General features: G+C 42.5%; 1 protein-coding gene across 1 annotated transcript in view; it reads left to right on the forward strand.

Moving 5' to 3' along the window:
* Nucleotides 1-8,703: 8,703 nt before the first annotated feature.
* The window catches only part of T265_15626 (hypothetical protein), a gene marked incomplete at both ends in the record, with an annotated part of 26,436 nt that continues 20,866 nt past the window's right edge, over nucleotides 8,704-14,273 (forward strand). The window contains 3 exon segments of the mRNA XM_009178804.1: nucleotides 8,704-8,780; nucleotides 9,208-9,265; nucleotides 9,270-9,389. Of these exon segments, the coding sequence (XP_009177068.1) occupies nucleotides 8,704-8,780; nucleotides 9,208-9,265; nucleotides 9,270-9,389 (255 nt within the window).

Here is a 14,273-nt window from a genome sequence, read left to right on the forward strand (position 1 = left end):
TACTACACTACTCATAAGAGTACTGAAAACTGTTTGACAGCTCACGGACGGTTTTCTTCTCGGTGGTCATTTGTCATCCGAATTCCGCTGAAGGCAACTTCACCCCAACAGACTGTTTGTGTTCTGGCCAATCCTCACACAACAGACAATTTGGGTGAGCTGTAATGCAATAGACCATCTAGTGTGCAAAGTGCTGCTAAAGGCGTTCCGGATGGGATGGGATGCATTCACTTTTCAAGTAGGCAAGTCCCTGTCCCTTGCTTCCTTGTTTAATACAAGGTTATGTTCAGCACAGTCCTCAAAAGAAACCGCCTACTAACATTGCATCTCAGATTTTCATTCAGGTAAATGTGTGGGCCCCTTGATAACCAACTGAATGCACATCCACTTCAGGAAAGAGAATCCACGGGTTAGTGAAGCAGAAAAAAGCATATCGAGGCAGAAGCCAGCATGTTCAGCATGTTTGAATGGTAGTAAAAAGTTCTTGAGTACGTTTCCGTAAACCGTCATGGTCCCCTCAAATTCGCTTCGTCATTTGAAACCACTAGCGTCACATTGCAGACAAGTAGAGATTGGCAGTGTGGGCTCCGCTTGTTGAAAGCAATTCACATCCATCATCGGAGTAAAACGTTAATCGTCCTGAACTAATCCACTGTGAAAATCTCATCAGAGAATCTAACTTGTAAAATATCATAAACGAGAGATTCAGTTGAGTCTTTCGTGAAAGCCAAATTGGTTTGCAAATGAGTGTATCTCTCGAAAACAGCAGGTTGACGGGGAACTTGGGGACTGTGCCTATCTGGTAAGCCCCAAGAAAAGCGAAACCGGTCGTAGGATGTCAAAGAATTTTCAGAAACCTTGTGAGTAGTTTCCTTTATGGAAATATACTGCGATATCTCGAATATCCTGCCAACTGAAACATGAGGCAGCCTGTGCGCAGCATATTCAGGTGTAGAATATCATAAAGGAGAGATTCGCTTGAGTCTCTCCTGAAAACCAAAGTGGTTTGCAAATGGGTGTATTTCTCGAAAACCTAACTTAGCTGTTGGAATAAGAAGCTGTTTGGTTGTTCTTGTACTTTTAGCGCTACCATTTATGTGAAACCGGGAAAGTTTCCTCGCTCCACTGCACCTTACTCGTTTCGAACTCTGGCGGGAATGATCAGTCACTTCGATTGTTTACATTGACTTTTGGACACGCACAAATTTGCCCCAGGGAAATGAAATGCTACATGTTGGCTTTCTGTAATGGGAGGGGATCAACGATGCTTTTAGTTTTGCCTCAAACCGATCGATCGATCGATCAAACTGAGGCATCCATCCCGAGGATGAATGTTTTTTTTATTTTTATACCCTAGCCAAACGAACCACATCGCTGTAGCGACAGGAATGATGTAAATCGATGTAGTTGCAAAAAACACAGTCTGAACGTGTTCCGTACCTCGTGCATTTATGCATACAACTGGTTTTGGCCTATATAGGACTAATCAGACTAGTAAACGCAATACTTCTTTCTAACGTATCATCTCTCTCTCTCTCTCTCAGTTAATCTGTTCTCCCCACGCATCAGGGGGTTTCGCATATGGATTTGGAAACAAAATTCTTTTCTAAATTAAAATTCCTATCAATCGTTCATTCATCCAGTCCATTCTAAACCAAATTTAGCATTTAGACTTGCTAGAACTGTGCAATACTAGAGCTAAAACAAGGAATTATCGACATGGCTATTCCAGTGTATCTGTGACATCAGTGACATCAGTGACATCCAGTGACATCATTTGTGTGACACTGAGTCACTTACTATTGATCGTGTGATGAACATCACTAATGCATAAATTTCGTTCGTAAGATCACTGGTTTAAATGGCAGCTTTGCGCTGCAAAACCTGCCTCTCCTCACTGGCTACCCACAGCCTTGATGCTCCAACACAAAGAATTATGCTTCTTAGATCTGATGGCCTTAGGCAGCCGAGATGATAATGGTTTAGCATCCCTCCCTGTATTTGCACAAACCCATTTAAATGACGATAGGTAAGCAAGGTTTTTTTTGTGTTATCTCACATGACCTGTAGCTTGAAGGCCAATGGCAGATTTAGACTTCTCATGTGAAATCTCGTCCTGAAAATGAACTTAGTCTTGATCCATGTACCGTGAATCACAGAAAACGTTTCACTACCGATCATTATCCGTGGAGAATGATCGGTATTGAATAGCTCCCGAATGTGCACAAGTCGGTTCTGTACTTTAAGGAGTATTATGTCTACTGTCTATCAAAGTATGAGTCATCAGCATTCAGGGATTAGCACGTGACCAGAGTGCATCATGCAGCTGATACTGAGTAAGTGGTTCCCGTTCAAATCGCTGACACAGATTTCCGAAATCGGTTCATCTACTTACATTTTATCTACATTTAATTCACAAAAACTCCGAGCTTCGCTTTATCAGACGTTCTACTCATCAGTCTTCGACTCACGGTACTTCTTTTCAGCAGACGATCAACTGCCCCCCCCCCCGACTTCATCATTTCAAAAATGGATGGTAAAACTACCCTTATATGTGGTCGGTTGCCTAGACAAATATACATGGTGTTAGGGTATCTTAAATGCTTCATCCAACGGAAATATCGGAAATACCAAATTTCTACACTGCCGTATGGGTTGAGCTTTCCTTCAAACTGATCAACTCGAATGATGAAAACCGACTATAACCTAACGAATGACATGCCAGGAATACCTGACATACTATTGAACTATATGTTTCGAAGGTAGCGAGGATTAATGGAGGCTATGTTGCGGTGGAGATGCAGTCATCCAGAACCCATTTTTGCAACACAGAAGCTGGTCAGACAAATGGCCCTGCACAAGTGAGAACGAGATTGATGTGTGGACCGTTAACTCAGTGCAAAATATAACGTGGCATTTGCGCACTTACGTGTTATACCCCATTATCTTAGCTGCGCACTGTCACATTGGTTGCCAAAGTTTGCTGGTTTTGACCGGTCAGTAGTCTCAAGGTAATCCTTCAAACTGGAGGCTGAAGTCTAATCTACGGGTACCGTGTGCAAACCTGGCGATAACACCTGAGTGTCCAGCTGGTGAAGTGGAACCTAAATCAATACAAACAAATCATAATGTCTCAAGGTGGGTAGATAAACTAGCATGGGGTTCGGAAATTTGGTTGTACGGTACCTAAGTCACCCGAAAGTGCTTCACGAAACCGATGTATGGGTGGCAGTGTAGTGAATATTGAAAGCTGGACAAAAGGCTCTAAATGGTTAGTCAGTCAAACTAGATGGCCTGTGACCGGGATATGTTGCGTTGTCGGTAACCATAGAAGTCGACCCAGTCAAACAGAATTGAATTCTAATTTGATTCAAAAAGTTTAGTCTAAATTCATATATTTCTCACTTTGCATGGGCAGCTAGAACAAAACTGCGAAATGCCGCGATCTATCCCTTCATCTGTGTTTAGCTAGGTGAATGTTACAAGTTTCCGAAATCGCATCTGATGCGAATTGTGCCAACTGATCCCTTTGGCCGAAGGTGTGGCTACCCAATCACCCACATAGTTGACTGTTCAGCTCACAGTCGCTCACTGGATCCCGAGGTTTGTCTTTTGTCATACCCACAAACCACGTCACACTAAGGACATGAAGCAGATCGATTGCCTGTAGCGTCTAGTGAGCGTAGCAACAACTCATGTGCTGACACACACACGTACACGCAAGCAGACCTACATATGAGAAAACCGAACACAACACACACAGACTCGCGCGCGCGCAGGGAGCAGGAAGTCAACCACTCTCCACAAGTCCACGGAGAATCATGGAACACGTGTAGCAGCCATACTGCTACACTGCTGCACGTTCCCGCCGTCCGGACTTTCACCAAGGAACTCTCACAGACGATAAGTTCCTCTTTTCACTTGTTCTCATTTTGCATTGTATTTATTTTTATACGTGTGGCATCCCACCGTTATCAAGTATACTAAAAACTTCTTTTAGTACACATACATTCTGAATTATACTATGGCCATCATCAACTGTGCATTAATAAATGCAGCTATTTAAACGACACTGCATTGTCAAAAAAACACCGTAAAGTTATGAGCAGAACAGATGCATTCCCTATGTTCTGCTCTTGAAAACTCTTTTACATGGAGCAACTCCTTATGAAGTTTATTTCTTACTTCCTACTTAACCAAGCCTTGTCAATTTTTTGAAAAGTTAACACATCATTCAGATAAGCAGGATGCTTCAAATCGACACTCCTCGGAGTGATTGTGTCAGTCTTACACATTAGTAAGTTTTATCTGAAAAACAATCTCATCGGATGCCAAAAAAATCCCAACAGTTTCCAGAAAACTCAGAGGTATTTCAGGTCCAACCAAGCTGTTTTGTTACAGTTTCGATCATGATTAGAAAACAATGGGTGAAGGATTTGCGAAAAACACTTAGTTTGTACCCCTTAATGGACAGAAGTGAAATCTACCCAGTTTTGAACGGAGGTTGTTTTTTGAGACTCTTGTGGATATTTTGTTATTCGTCAAAGGATTCAAGCATACTGTTACTTTTTCGAACTGCTCGGACCAACCATCAAGACACTTTCCCGAAATTCATGGTAAAACGAAGAAGTTGTGTGGCCAGATACACTCGTTCTCAAGTTACACAGATGTCAACGGGTGACTAAGGCAGATCTCTTGCCTACTATGATCTTCAAATGAATGTTCTGTGCAGAGGTCACCCCATATTTTAGTCGGCATGATGCTCGTAGCATCAGAGTATATATTTCGGCTTTTCTGCTGAAAACACTTCGACAGCCCACCACCGGTTTTCCTTCGGGCATATCAGGTAGACGTAGTCTCCGAGCCTTAGTTGATTACCAGATTCTAAAAAGCTAGGAAAATGTACACTTTTGTAAACTGTTGAAAATTTGAGGAGATTTGCGAATCGTCGGTGAAGAATTCGTCCTGTAAGTGAAGCCGAGAAGCACTGTATAGCTGTTTCATCCCAACTGGGAATCATCAGCAGTGCGCATCTTACGAAACTCGAGAGTCTCTGGAGTTTCTGGGGCTGCTCACTGCTGATTATTTCCATAAGGACGAAAGAGCTGTTCAGTGCTTCTCGGGTTTTTAGCAGGACAAATTCTCCACCAACATTTGTAAATTGTTGTCAGTTAGAAACTCAACTGAATCCCTCTTTTATGATTTATTTCGACTCCTCGGGTATCGCGCTAATCGAAACACGAGGCGATCTTCCTTCGTGGAAGAATACCATAAACAGGGGATTAAGTTGAGTCTCTCGTTTCGCAAATAAGTGTATCTCTTCATTTGGGTACAATATAGGATTTAGTTGAAACATAGTTCATGTAAATCAGAGAGCTGCACTTGAGTACTGAAATCCAAGAAGGTCGAAACCGGTAGCGAGCTGTAGAAGAGTTTTGACAAACCCTAGGAATAGTGCGTTATGTGAAAAGGAATTTGCCACTCAGATAACTTACATATTCCAAGCAAATCGTGCTAATCAGGCCGTTGGACTGAGGACGCTTTTGTGGATTCTTTTCAGCAACGAACGCTCCCCATTACGAGGTACTCCGGTGTTTCTCACCACCGTGATTTATCTCACCAACGCATAGTGTGATAGAATTAAGAATGCCTCAGTGCTTCTAGCCAGCGCGTTTGCTTCGATGCTATACAGGAGCATTTAAGAACAGTCCTGCATGGTATTGCATTAAAAAGTGGTGTGTTCTCTTTCAAGCACTGAAAATTCTTTTCTACCGGTGGATTCATAATCTCATCACTGCTATTACTAGTGAAAGGAAGAAGGCCTTCGTTACGGAGTCATTAGAAAATGCCAACTGAACAGCTACAGACTATTGGACAAGAAAGCAAAACTCTCATTTGCATCTTATTTACAAAAACTAAACATCCATCTTCTCTTGAACGCGTCTTCCTGAACTTTCCTGGATATTTATTGACTGTTGCTCAAATCCAAGCAAATGCCACAAAGCGACTCCACAAATTTTGCAATGGATCTAACTTTTCAAGATACGCAAAGCGGATTTACAAGAAAACATACTACTCACATGCCTTCCCCATCAGCAGTATCACCGTTACATGAAGAGGTAATTTTAGAAGTAATATCCCTGTTTTGTCAGCTCTGTTTCTGTCTGTTTCTTCGTACTCAAGCCACTCGGACGACGGTCACTTAAATGAATGAAATTGGATGGAAAGTAGAAATGATACAATTAGAAAATCAAATAGGGGTTATCAGTGAAGTTCACCTTCTTTCCGATGCCCTCAAATCTCGTGAAATTTTCAAGATTGCTGCAACTGTATGTGGTTAATCAAAGCATCGTGTTACAATTGAACTTGATCAAAATGGTTGCTGTATTGACCCATTCCAAGCTACCTCGCGAACCCTTTCCTTCTTTACTTTTGCCTTGTGTGTTCTCCGCCATCTGAGCCAGCGCAGCTTCCCGACCTCATGACGAGTACTGCACTTCGCAGTTGTAGATCCCACGTGATCTATTGGCCGCAAACTAAACAATCGTGGCCAATAACGCCTGGTTTTAGGAACCAATATAGTGCAGCGCTTCAGTGAACAAATAATGAATGGTCTGAAACAAACGTATCCTTCGTATTTGTGTAAGTGCGCCAGCTGAAACATCTGATAAGCAGTGATCCTTTTCACTAACAGGATTCTTAGCATACTTTCGTTCAGAATGCAATCACGTACGTGGATATTCCAAGTCACATTGCGTCGGCATGCGCCATTCACAGTGGCAACATGGTCGTTGGCATGCGCGATATCACTATGATCAGGTTTGGATATGCTTAGAAAGGAAAGATAACAATGACCACAAGAAGGGTAATACTGAAAACTCCACTTGGAGTTGTGATCTAACGAAACCCCGTCCGTTATACACGTGAGTTCCTACTTGGCAAGCGAAAGAGCTATCTAAACAGTCCCATTCATGATCTTCTCTCCCTGTATTTTAAAACAGCAAACTCAAATGCTGTTAAGTTCTTCATGCAGGATCACCTAACTATGGAGCATGTTCATTGTCTATTCAGAATGGTTTACAGCCAGTACATTCGGATTAATCCGGAGGATGAACCACTCGCGTAGTGTGTATACTACTTAGTTCAACAGATAGATTCTGAAGGGCGTTATTTTGTATGAACTTAAGCACAAATCTTACTTTCTTTAAACGGGGAAATGTTACATGTAGCGGACAGGATATTGAGGGAACTGTATGTATCTAGTGTCAGTTACCTCAGTCGAACTTCGCCAGTGGTTTCCGCATTCCGACACATTGTAAGGCTGATTGTTAAAGTAGTTTAAAGTTATATAACTTGGAGTCATTCAATTTTTCAGTTAAATGTCGCACGTTCTCTCATAGCATTCTACCAGCATGTGGTCTCCTTAGGACCTCACATTTGATACCTCTAACAATCAGGAAACCATCATATAACGTGGAAAGCATTCCTTTGCATACACCCCTACTATAGTAGTTCCTAATTTTACACTGCCTTGTTTTGCTCTGTACCCTGTGAACACGCCCTAATCAGGCCCAGTCAATATGAAAGTCTCAATGGTCAGTTCAATTTTATATATTGGCGAGGTCTTTTGTTCTTTTGCTCTCGTATCCTTACCACTGTTGTTCACACTGAGAAAACCCTAAACAAGTGAAAAAAAGATGCACCAAGCAAAACCTCTCTCCCCAGTCTGTGGAATTTAGAAGAATCGGGCCAAAATAATAAAAGACAAACTTCTCCTCTAAAGTACAACTAAAATCTCCGATAGAAGGAGAATAAAGTACGTTTTCTTAAAGGAGCTGAGCTTCTCCTAAAATTTAGCCTGTTTTTATCTTACAATACTTTCAGAATCTCGGGTGTTTACGCACGGTCCAGTTGTTTTTAAGGAGCAAAAATAATTTCTGACTTTCCATCATGAAACTTCAAAAGTGGTCTTCAACTAGTTTGTCAAGTGACTTGACAGGAAATAAGTCGTACAGACTAGTGTTGCCTAAATGGTTCCGCCATCAGCAAATTCAAAGGAATGATTCCCGGTTGAACTGCGGCACACCAGCAACGCAACCCAAAACAAGGGGATTCTGTTCACATCCCACCTCAACTAACTGTTTTTTAGTGTCTAGCATTTCGCCCCGTCTTCCTCGTTTTACAAAAACACCTTCTAATCATACCTTTCACCTGGCGATCCCAATCCATCAGCCTAAGCCCAGTTTTTAGAGGAATGCACCATTTGCCCCAGACGGACGTTACCTCGACCCAGCTCAGAATTGCTTCCCACTGTCGCAGTGCCATCGGTATGCACAGCCACTGGTTAGGATTTTGCTTGCCACAGTGAGAGACCGCCCAAGTGGTAAGAGCGCAAATTTACTGACCGGAAGTTCCGTGGTTCGAATCCCACATCCGCCTCTCGACTTCCCCTGTCTAGGCTTGGGTAACCTGGCAGTTCCCCAGCCCTCGTGCTTCCTTCGGGTGGCATGGCCGCTAGGCACCGGAAGAGTGCTACAGCCGAACGGTTGCCACAGTGAAGTCCTGGATTTACAGGCCTACGAATATCTTCTACTCTTTAAAACAAACCGGCTTCAGTGGCACTGATTCTTTCCTCTGGAAAGTAACCTAGTAAGGTACTTACTGGCTTCGGTCTAATCCGATAACTGCGTGTATGCTAATCTAATGGACTCTATCTCAACCCACCGTTTTCGACTCACTCCAGGTGTCCCCATACTTTGTGATTTCAACAATAGTAGACTGTAGGTTAGTTGCGAAAGTTTATCAACCACCCCTGAGTTGAAGTGCTAAACTGACGCGTTAAGTTAGGTGAAAAATTTCGCCCAGCCTTGTTACTTCCGCATGCCAAGTTGGCTATTCTAAGGAAGATGGTAGCATATGAAACTTCCTCTTTCGAGTATGCTTGGTCTTACTTTATATCCCGACTTTCGTAACTGTCAGCTGAACTCTGTCCATACTCGAAGGTTTCGTCTTATCGGGTTCCTTTTCAGACGGAGGCGATTCGATTCCACACACCGACCTATTTGGGGCGGTGGATACAAATAACGGTAAGCAGCTTTCACCGTCCTGAAATCATACATAACGATTAAAACGAGAGTGTATAGCTTAGTCAGTTCAATCTAGACTGTATTTGATCAAAACAGCAAATTGACTTATACTTCTCATAAGGTTGCTGAAAATCCGTCGACAGCCCACGACCGGTTTCGCCCTTTTTGGATCTCTCCAGGTAGGCGCAATCCCCGGGTTTCCGTCAAACTTATGTTCTACCTGAAACCAAATTGCACGAAATTAGCGAATATACACTCATTTGCCTGAGAACATCACAAACGAGAGAGTCAGCTGGGTTCCAGGTGAGTCCCTCGAAAAACCAAATTAGTTTGCAAGTGAGTGTATATTAGCAAATTGACTTATTCTTTTACAATCATGTTGCCGAAATCTTGGTGAAGGTGCTGAGATCAGTGCTTTATCATCGGCTTAGACACATGTGCCCTTTGAGTCTCGTCTCTTCCTATTTATAGCATAACCTTAATTGATGAAGTGGGACTGTGCTCCCTAGAACAAGTTCAGGAAATATTCTCCCTATTTCTTGTTTACCTGTGAACCCCAACGAGATGAAAATGACTTATGGTATGGTAGACTGCCAACGGAGTTTGACTAGCTGATTAGCAATGGTGCGTGGGCAAAAAGATGTCTGGTCGTCCCCAATGGTGTTACGTGCAACCTGCTGAGGGCAGTTTCGATTCGACAGAGAAGATCAAGCATTAACGATGTGCTTGGCCTCAGCTTGGGACTCATTTAAGTGGGACAGCAACTTAGGCTGTGCTGACGAGAAACACTGAGAGAAGTCTCATGCAGAGATCGCCTGACGTTCCAAGAAGGTCACGTTGGTCGTGCTGCTTGGAAGTGAACGGTAGCCAACTTCTTTTCACTTGGTGACCTCTTTCAGGTTACTAAGATCAGAATAGAATCTACAATAGTGAATGAATGAAAGCGCTGGGACAAACAACACATGGGAAGTTTTCGGAAACAAAGTCAACTCGCCGATTTTCGCTGATTAAATGCATGATGCTCCATGGGGTACCCGATTGCCATAAGCATTTGTCTAACCATGTAATCGGGTCAATAATCAATAATTCCACTTCAACACCCTTTTGGCGCATAGCAACCTTGTTACTAGAAGGAAGCACGAGGTTCAAGGTTATCCAAGTCTAGACAGGAGCAGTCGCTTGGGCTCCGACCACGGACCCTCCTGTGGGTAAACTCGCGCCTTATCCTTTGTACTTTATCGAGGCTTGTAATACGTACCCGGTTTACCATGATCAATCATGATTCAACTAAAAAGGTTAACGAATCGAGGAACTAGCTAAATACCGAAGGACTGCAACCGTCACAGTCGACAGCGGTCCCTCAACAGCCATATCCAGAACTGTATCCAGACAGTAACAATTTGCTTGATGGAAGCCAAATCCTACGAAATCCCCCGACAAACAAGAGGATTAATCTCTGCAGCCATTTAGTATCAAGAACATGACCTGGAAACTAGTTTCAACGAAGCTGCCATCCGATCACCCCACATTCAGTTCATTCACGTTATAAAAACAAGTGGGACGAAATCGATCGATCAGCTTAGTGAATCAGTATGATGTAGTTGGAACTTCGGAAGGTCTTAATTCATACTTTTCTCCCTTCCCTCTTTACAATTGTCGAGCTTTGTGGTAACTACACTGGACAAACTTATGTCGCAAAACGGTGATTGCATGAGGCGAGATGTGGGAGAGCTTTGGAACTTTTTCAAGCTATGACCTTCGCGCGCGCGAATATTGTACGCGTTCGCCGTGTTTTAGCACACAGCTATGGAGCACATATCGCTCACCGGCTCTCGTGTTTGCGTAAAACACACTTGATTAGGAAACTTGGTTTACTGTACAAATGAATAGCAATGTGTGCGTATGTTTACATGCAGCCAAGGCAAACTGAAAATAAAACGAGTGTTTGGGGATTTCTTTCTCGTATCCATACTGACGTTGTTCCTGATATGTATAATTGGCGAGACAGTTTGAAGAACTAGAACACCTAAACTGTTCCAACTAATCCCGCAAAAACATTAGCTTGTTAATCCGCCCTCGTTCCTTGTAATTTCGGTACCAGTATAGACTGTGTTGTCTACCTGGATAAACATTGTTCACGATATATCTGACATACCTTTACTTCAGAACTCCTTGCTAACCAACTCGGTTCTGGTCATAAAGTAATCCTTGCCTCTTTAGCGTTATTTAGATAAATGACTCAGTCTTCATCTATGCGAGCGCTTCAAAAATACTTGCCTACCAGCATATGTTGTCTACCTGGATAAACATTGTTCACGATATATCTGACATACCTTTACTTCAGAACTCCTTGCTAACCAACTCGGTTCTGGTCATAAAGTAATCCTTGCCTCTTTAGCGTTATTTAGATAAATGACTCAGTCTTCATCTATGCGAGCGCTTCAAAGATACTTGCCATTCTTTGAAACCGATTATTCGCGTCGGCAAATTTTTGTCATTTTTCTCTATCTTGAATAACCTACATATTCTTTAACAAACGTGCTTTGGTGCGATAAAATTTGTGTGCACATCACTTTGCACACCGCCTCCTGTCCTGAGTATTCACAGTTATTGATCCAGCATTGTTCAGTGCGGATTGGGTTACTGTGGGTTGAAGCATGATAGCGCTCTTCAAAACTGTATTCGAGATCAATAGATGATGTTGAACGTTTTAGGAAAGCCTATTTTCGAGGCATTCCGTCGGTCTGTGCATCGAGCGTCTCAGATTTTCGGAGTTCATACAGCCAACTGAGTACTGAAAATCTGAACACTGAATCTTGAAGCAGATTTTAGTTCATTAATGGAGTCAGGTTGCATTGTGCGGCTGCTCCCGGTTGAACTTCCTTAAAAAAGTCTTTATGAATTAAGTTATAGATAACATAGCTTCATTTCGACTTCTTATATCTGATGAATTTGAGTATTTTGAGACCACCAAGAGCCTAAGATGCTGTATGTAAAATACACCATCCTACAAGCTGGTGCTAATTGCTCCCCAACTCTCCTCATTGATTATTGATCAACTTTCATTGCGGTTTCAAAGATGTTGTGCTGAAGTTGGCTAGATTATTGATCTCTGAAACACTGACAGCGACCACCAGATGCTACTGGTGCATTCAGTTCTTCCTCTTCCCCATCGAATGAAAATCGATCAGTTACGAAAACGTAACCAGCTTGGATACCGAGAGTAATGAGGAAAGCTGAAAAGGTCATTGTATTGAACGACCTAAATAGACCATCAGCTGACCGATAGAATGGAGGCTGAAATGTTTAGATAAAGATCCCTTTAACTTGTTAGGGTTGGTTGTGTGAACCAAGACATTCGCATGACAAACAAACAGTAGGGCACCTTTATTGTGCGTTCAATGTAATTGCGCCGGAGTTTGATTATTCTCCACTGAATACTGCCTTGTGTTAACGCTTGTAGATGACTTTTTTGAAAAACAGGAATGTAGACGTTTTTGAACCCGGGTTTTCTGAAAAGACAGAAGTGTTTCTGTGACAACTAGGCACGTGAATGCTTTCCCTGGACTTCACCAAAAATATTAGAATCCAAATATGAGAGGGTGCATACTTTTGTCATCCAACAATTATTGAAGCTCTCAAGAGCTTGAAATATCTCATAAGTTAAAGCGCGAACCCAACTGGGGCATTTAAAACCGATTCTGTGTAGGTTTGTGCAAGCCGGATGTATCTCAGTCATCTTGCTCCCTTCTGGCGGCATGTCAGCTATGCTCATTTCCTTATTTTATTAAGTTAGAAGAAGGCCAAGCCACATAAAGGTCACTTGTAAAGTAGTTTACAGATTACGATTAAGGCAACAGTAATTCATAGTTTACAGCGGCAAGTAAAGTAACTAGTAAATAAAGTCCTGTACCCCTGAAATTCAGTGGTCGTGATGAAAGCTGAAATAGAGATTCACTTTAATACTGTGTAAAAGTGCAATATGGTGATGAAGAACGTCTTGGGACAGTTTTCCTCTATTGCACAACACCGATTTTAACGCGCTTCCGGTTGATAGCTAGGCTGACAGAAGGTATATGGAAACCTACGATCAACCCTACGAAAAACGTGCAAACAAAGAACTGGCTGCGTGACAGTAAATAGTAAGGTGCATAGCAAAGGCAACATGCGAAGTCACAGTGACCTGAATCATGTGATGGGCATGCTTCGATATGTTTCAATGCCTGTGGTATGAACATACGATCTGTCTGATACAGAGGGATTTCGTATAGGCTCTTTAGTGAAGTGATAAAATGAAGTACACTATCTGAAACAGACTTTGCGAGCACCGATGGAATTACAAACGACTTTGATTTGTACTTCCCTGGCCAAATACTTGTGTGCGTCAGCTGCGCAGTAAGGGGTGCCTTCATTTGCAGGAAAAAATCTACCTCCTACAAAAATTGTCAAGGCAGTATCATTTAACTTTCCATTTGGTTTTTCTTCACAAGGTTTCCGGAACAAAACGTGCATGTTCTCTTTAAGTTGAAATTATGAAGTATCCCCTGATGTTGAGCTTGATGAATCGAGGATGCGCTGAGGACACAGGCAGCACTTGGCTAGGACTCGTCATGTTTGACGAACTTCTCACTTAGAAGAAAGTTATGCAGCCGAAAAAGTCAAGCGCATGAACAAAGCTCCGGGCGCCTCTGAAATAACAGCTGACAGCCCCCAATAACACATCCACCATTCATTACGATCCAGTTAGAGCTCAAATGATCCCGTTAAAAGAATAGGTAGCCTAAAGTTGCTTTAACACCCAAATTTGCCGATACTGTTTTTAGTAACACCTCCAGACACACTTTGACTACCAGAGTTGGAAGCGTGAGAAAGTTTATCGATGAAGAAGTGTGTAAAGAAATCAACAGCTACACTTCAGGGCTGGAAGGACCATACAAGACTGCACACCGCGCTGGAACGCTCGCCAAAAAAGATGCGGCTCTAATGACGAAAAGGAATTGATAGCGTGACGTTCTTTCCGCCATAATCTCGCCACGCATCAAGTGGATGCAACCAGTTTCTACATGCATTGGTTCAGACATGGAAATTCAGAGGCTTTCATGGTTGGGTGTGAAAGTACATGTGAGTGCGTTTATCTTCAAATGAAATTAGTAAAGTCCAAACCTTAATACTGCCGTTGACATATAT

This window comes from Opisthorchis viverrini (assembly GCF_000715545.1).
Source record: "Opisthorchis viverrini unplaced genomic scaffold opera_v5_667, whole genome shotgun sequence".
NCBI classification, from domain to species: domain Eukaryota; kingdom Metazoa; phylum Platyhelminthes; class Trematoda; order Opisthorchiida; family Opisthorchiidae; genus Opisthorchis; species Opisthorchis viverrini.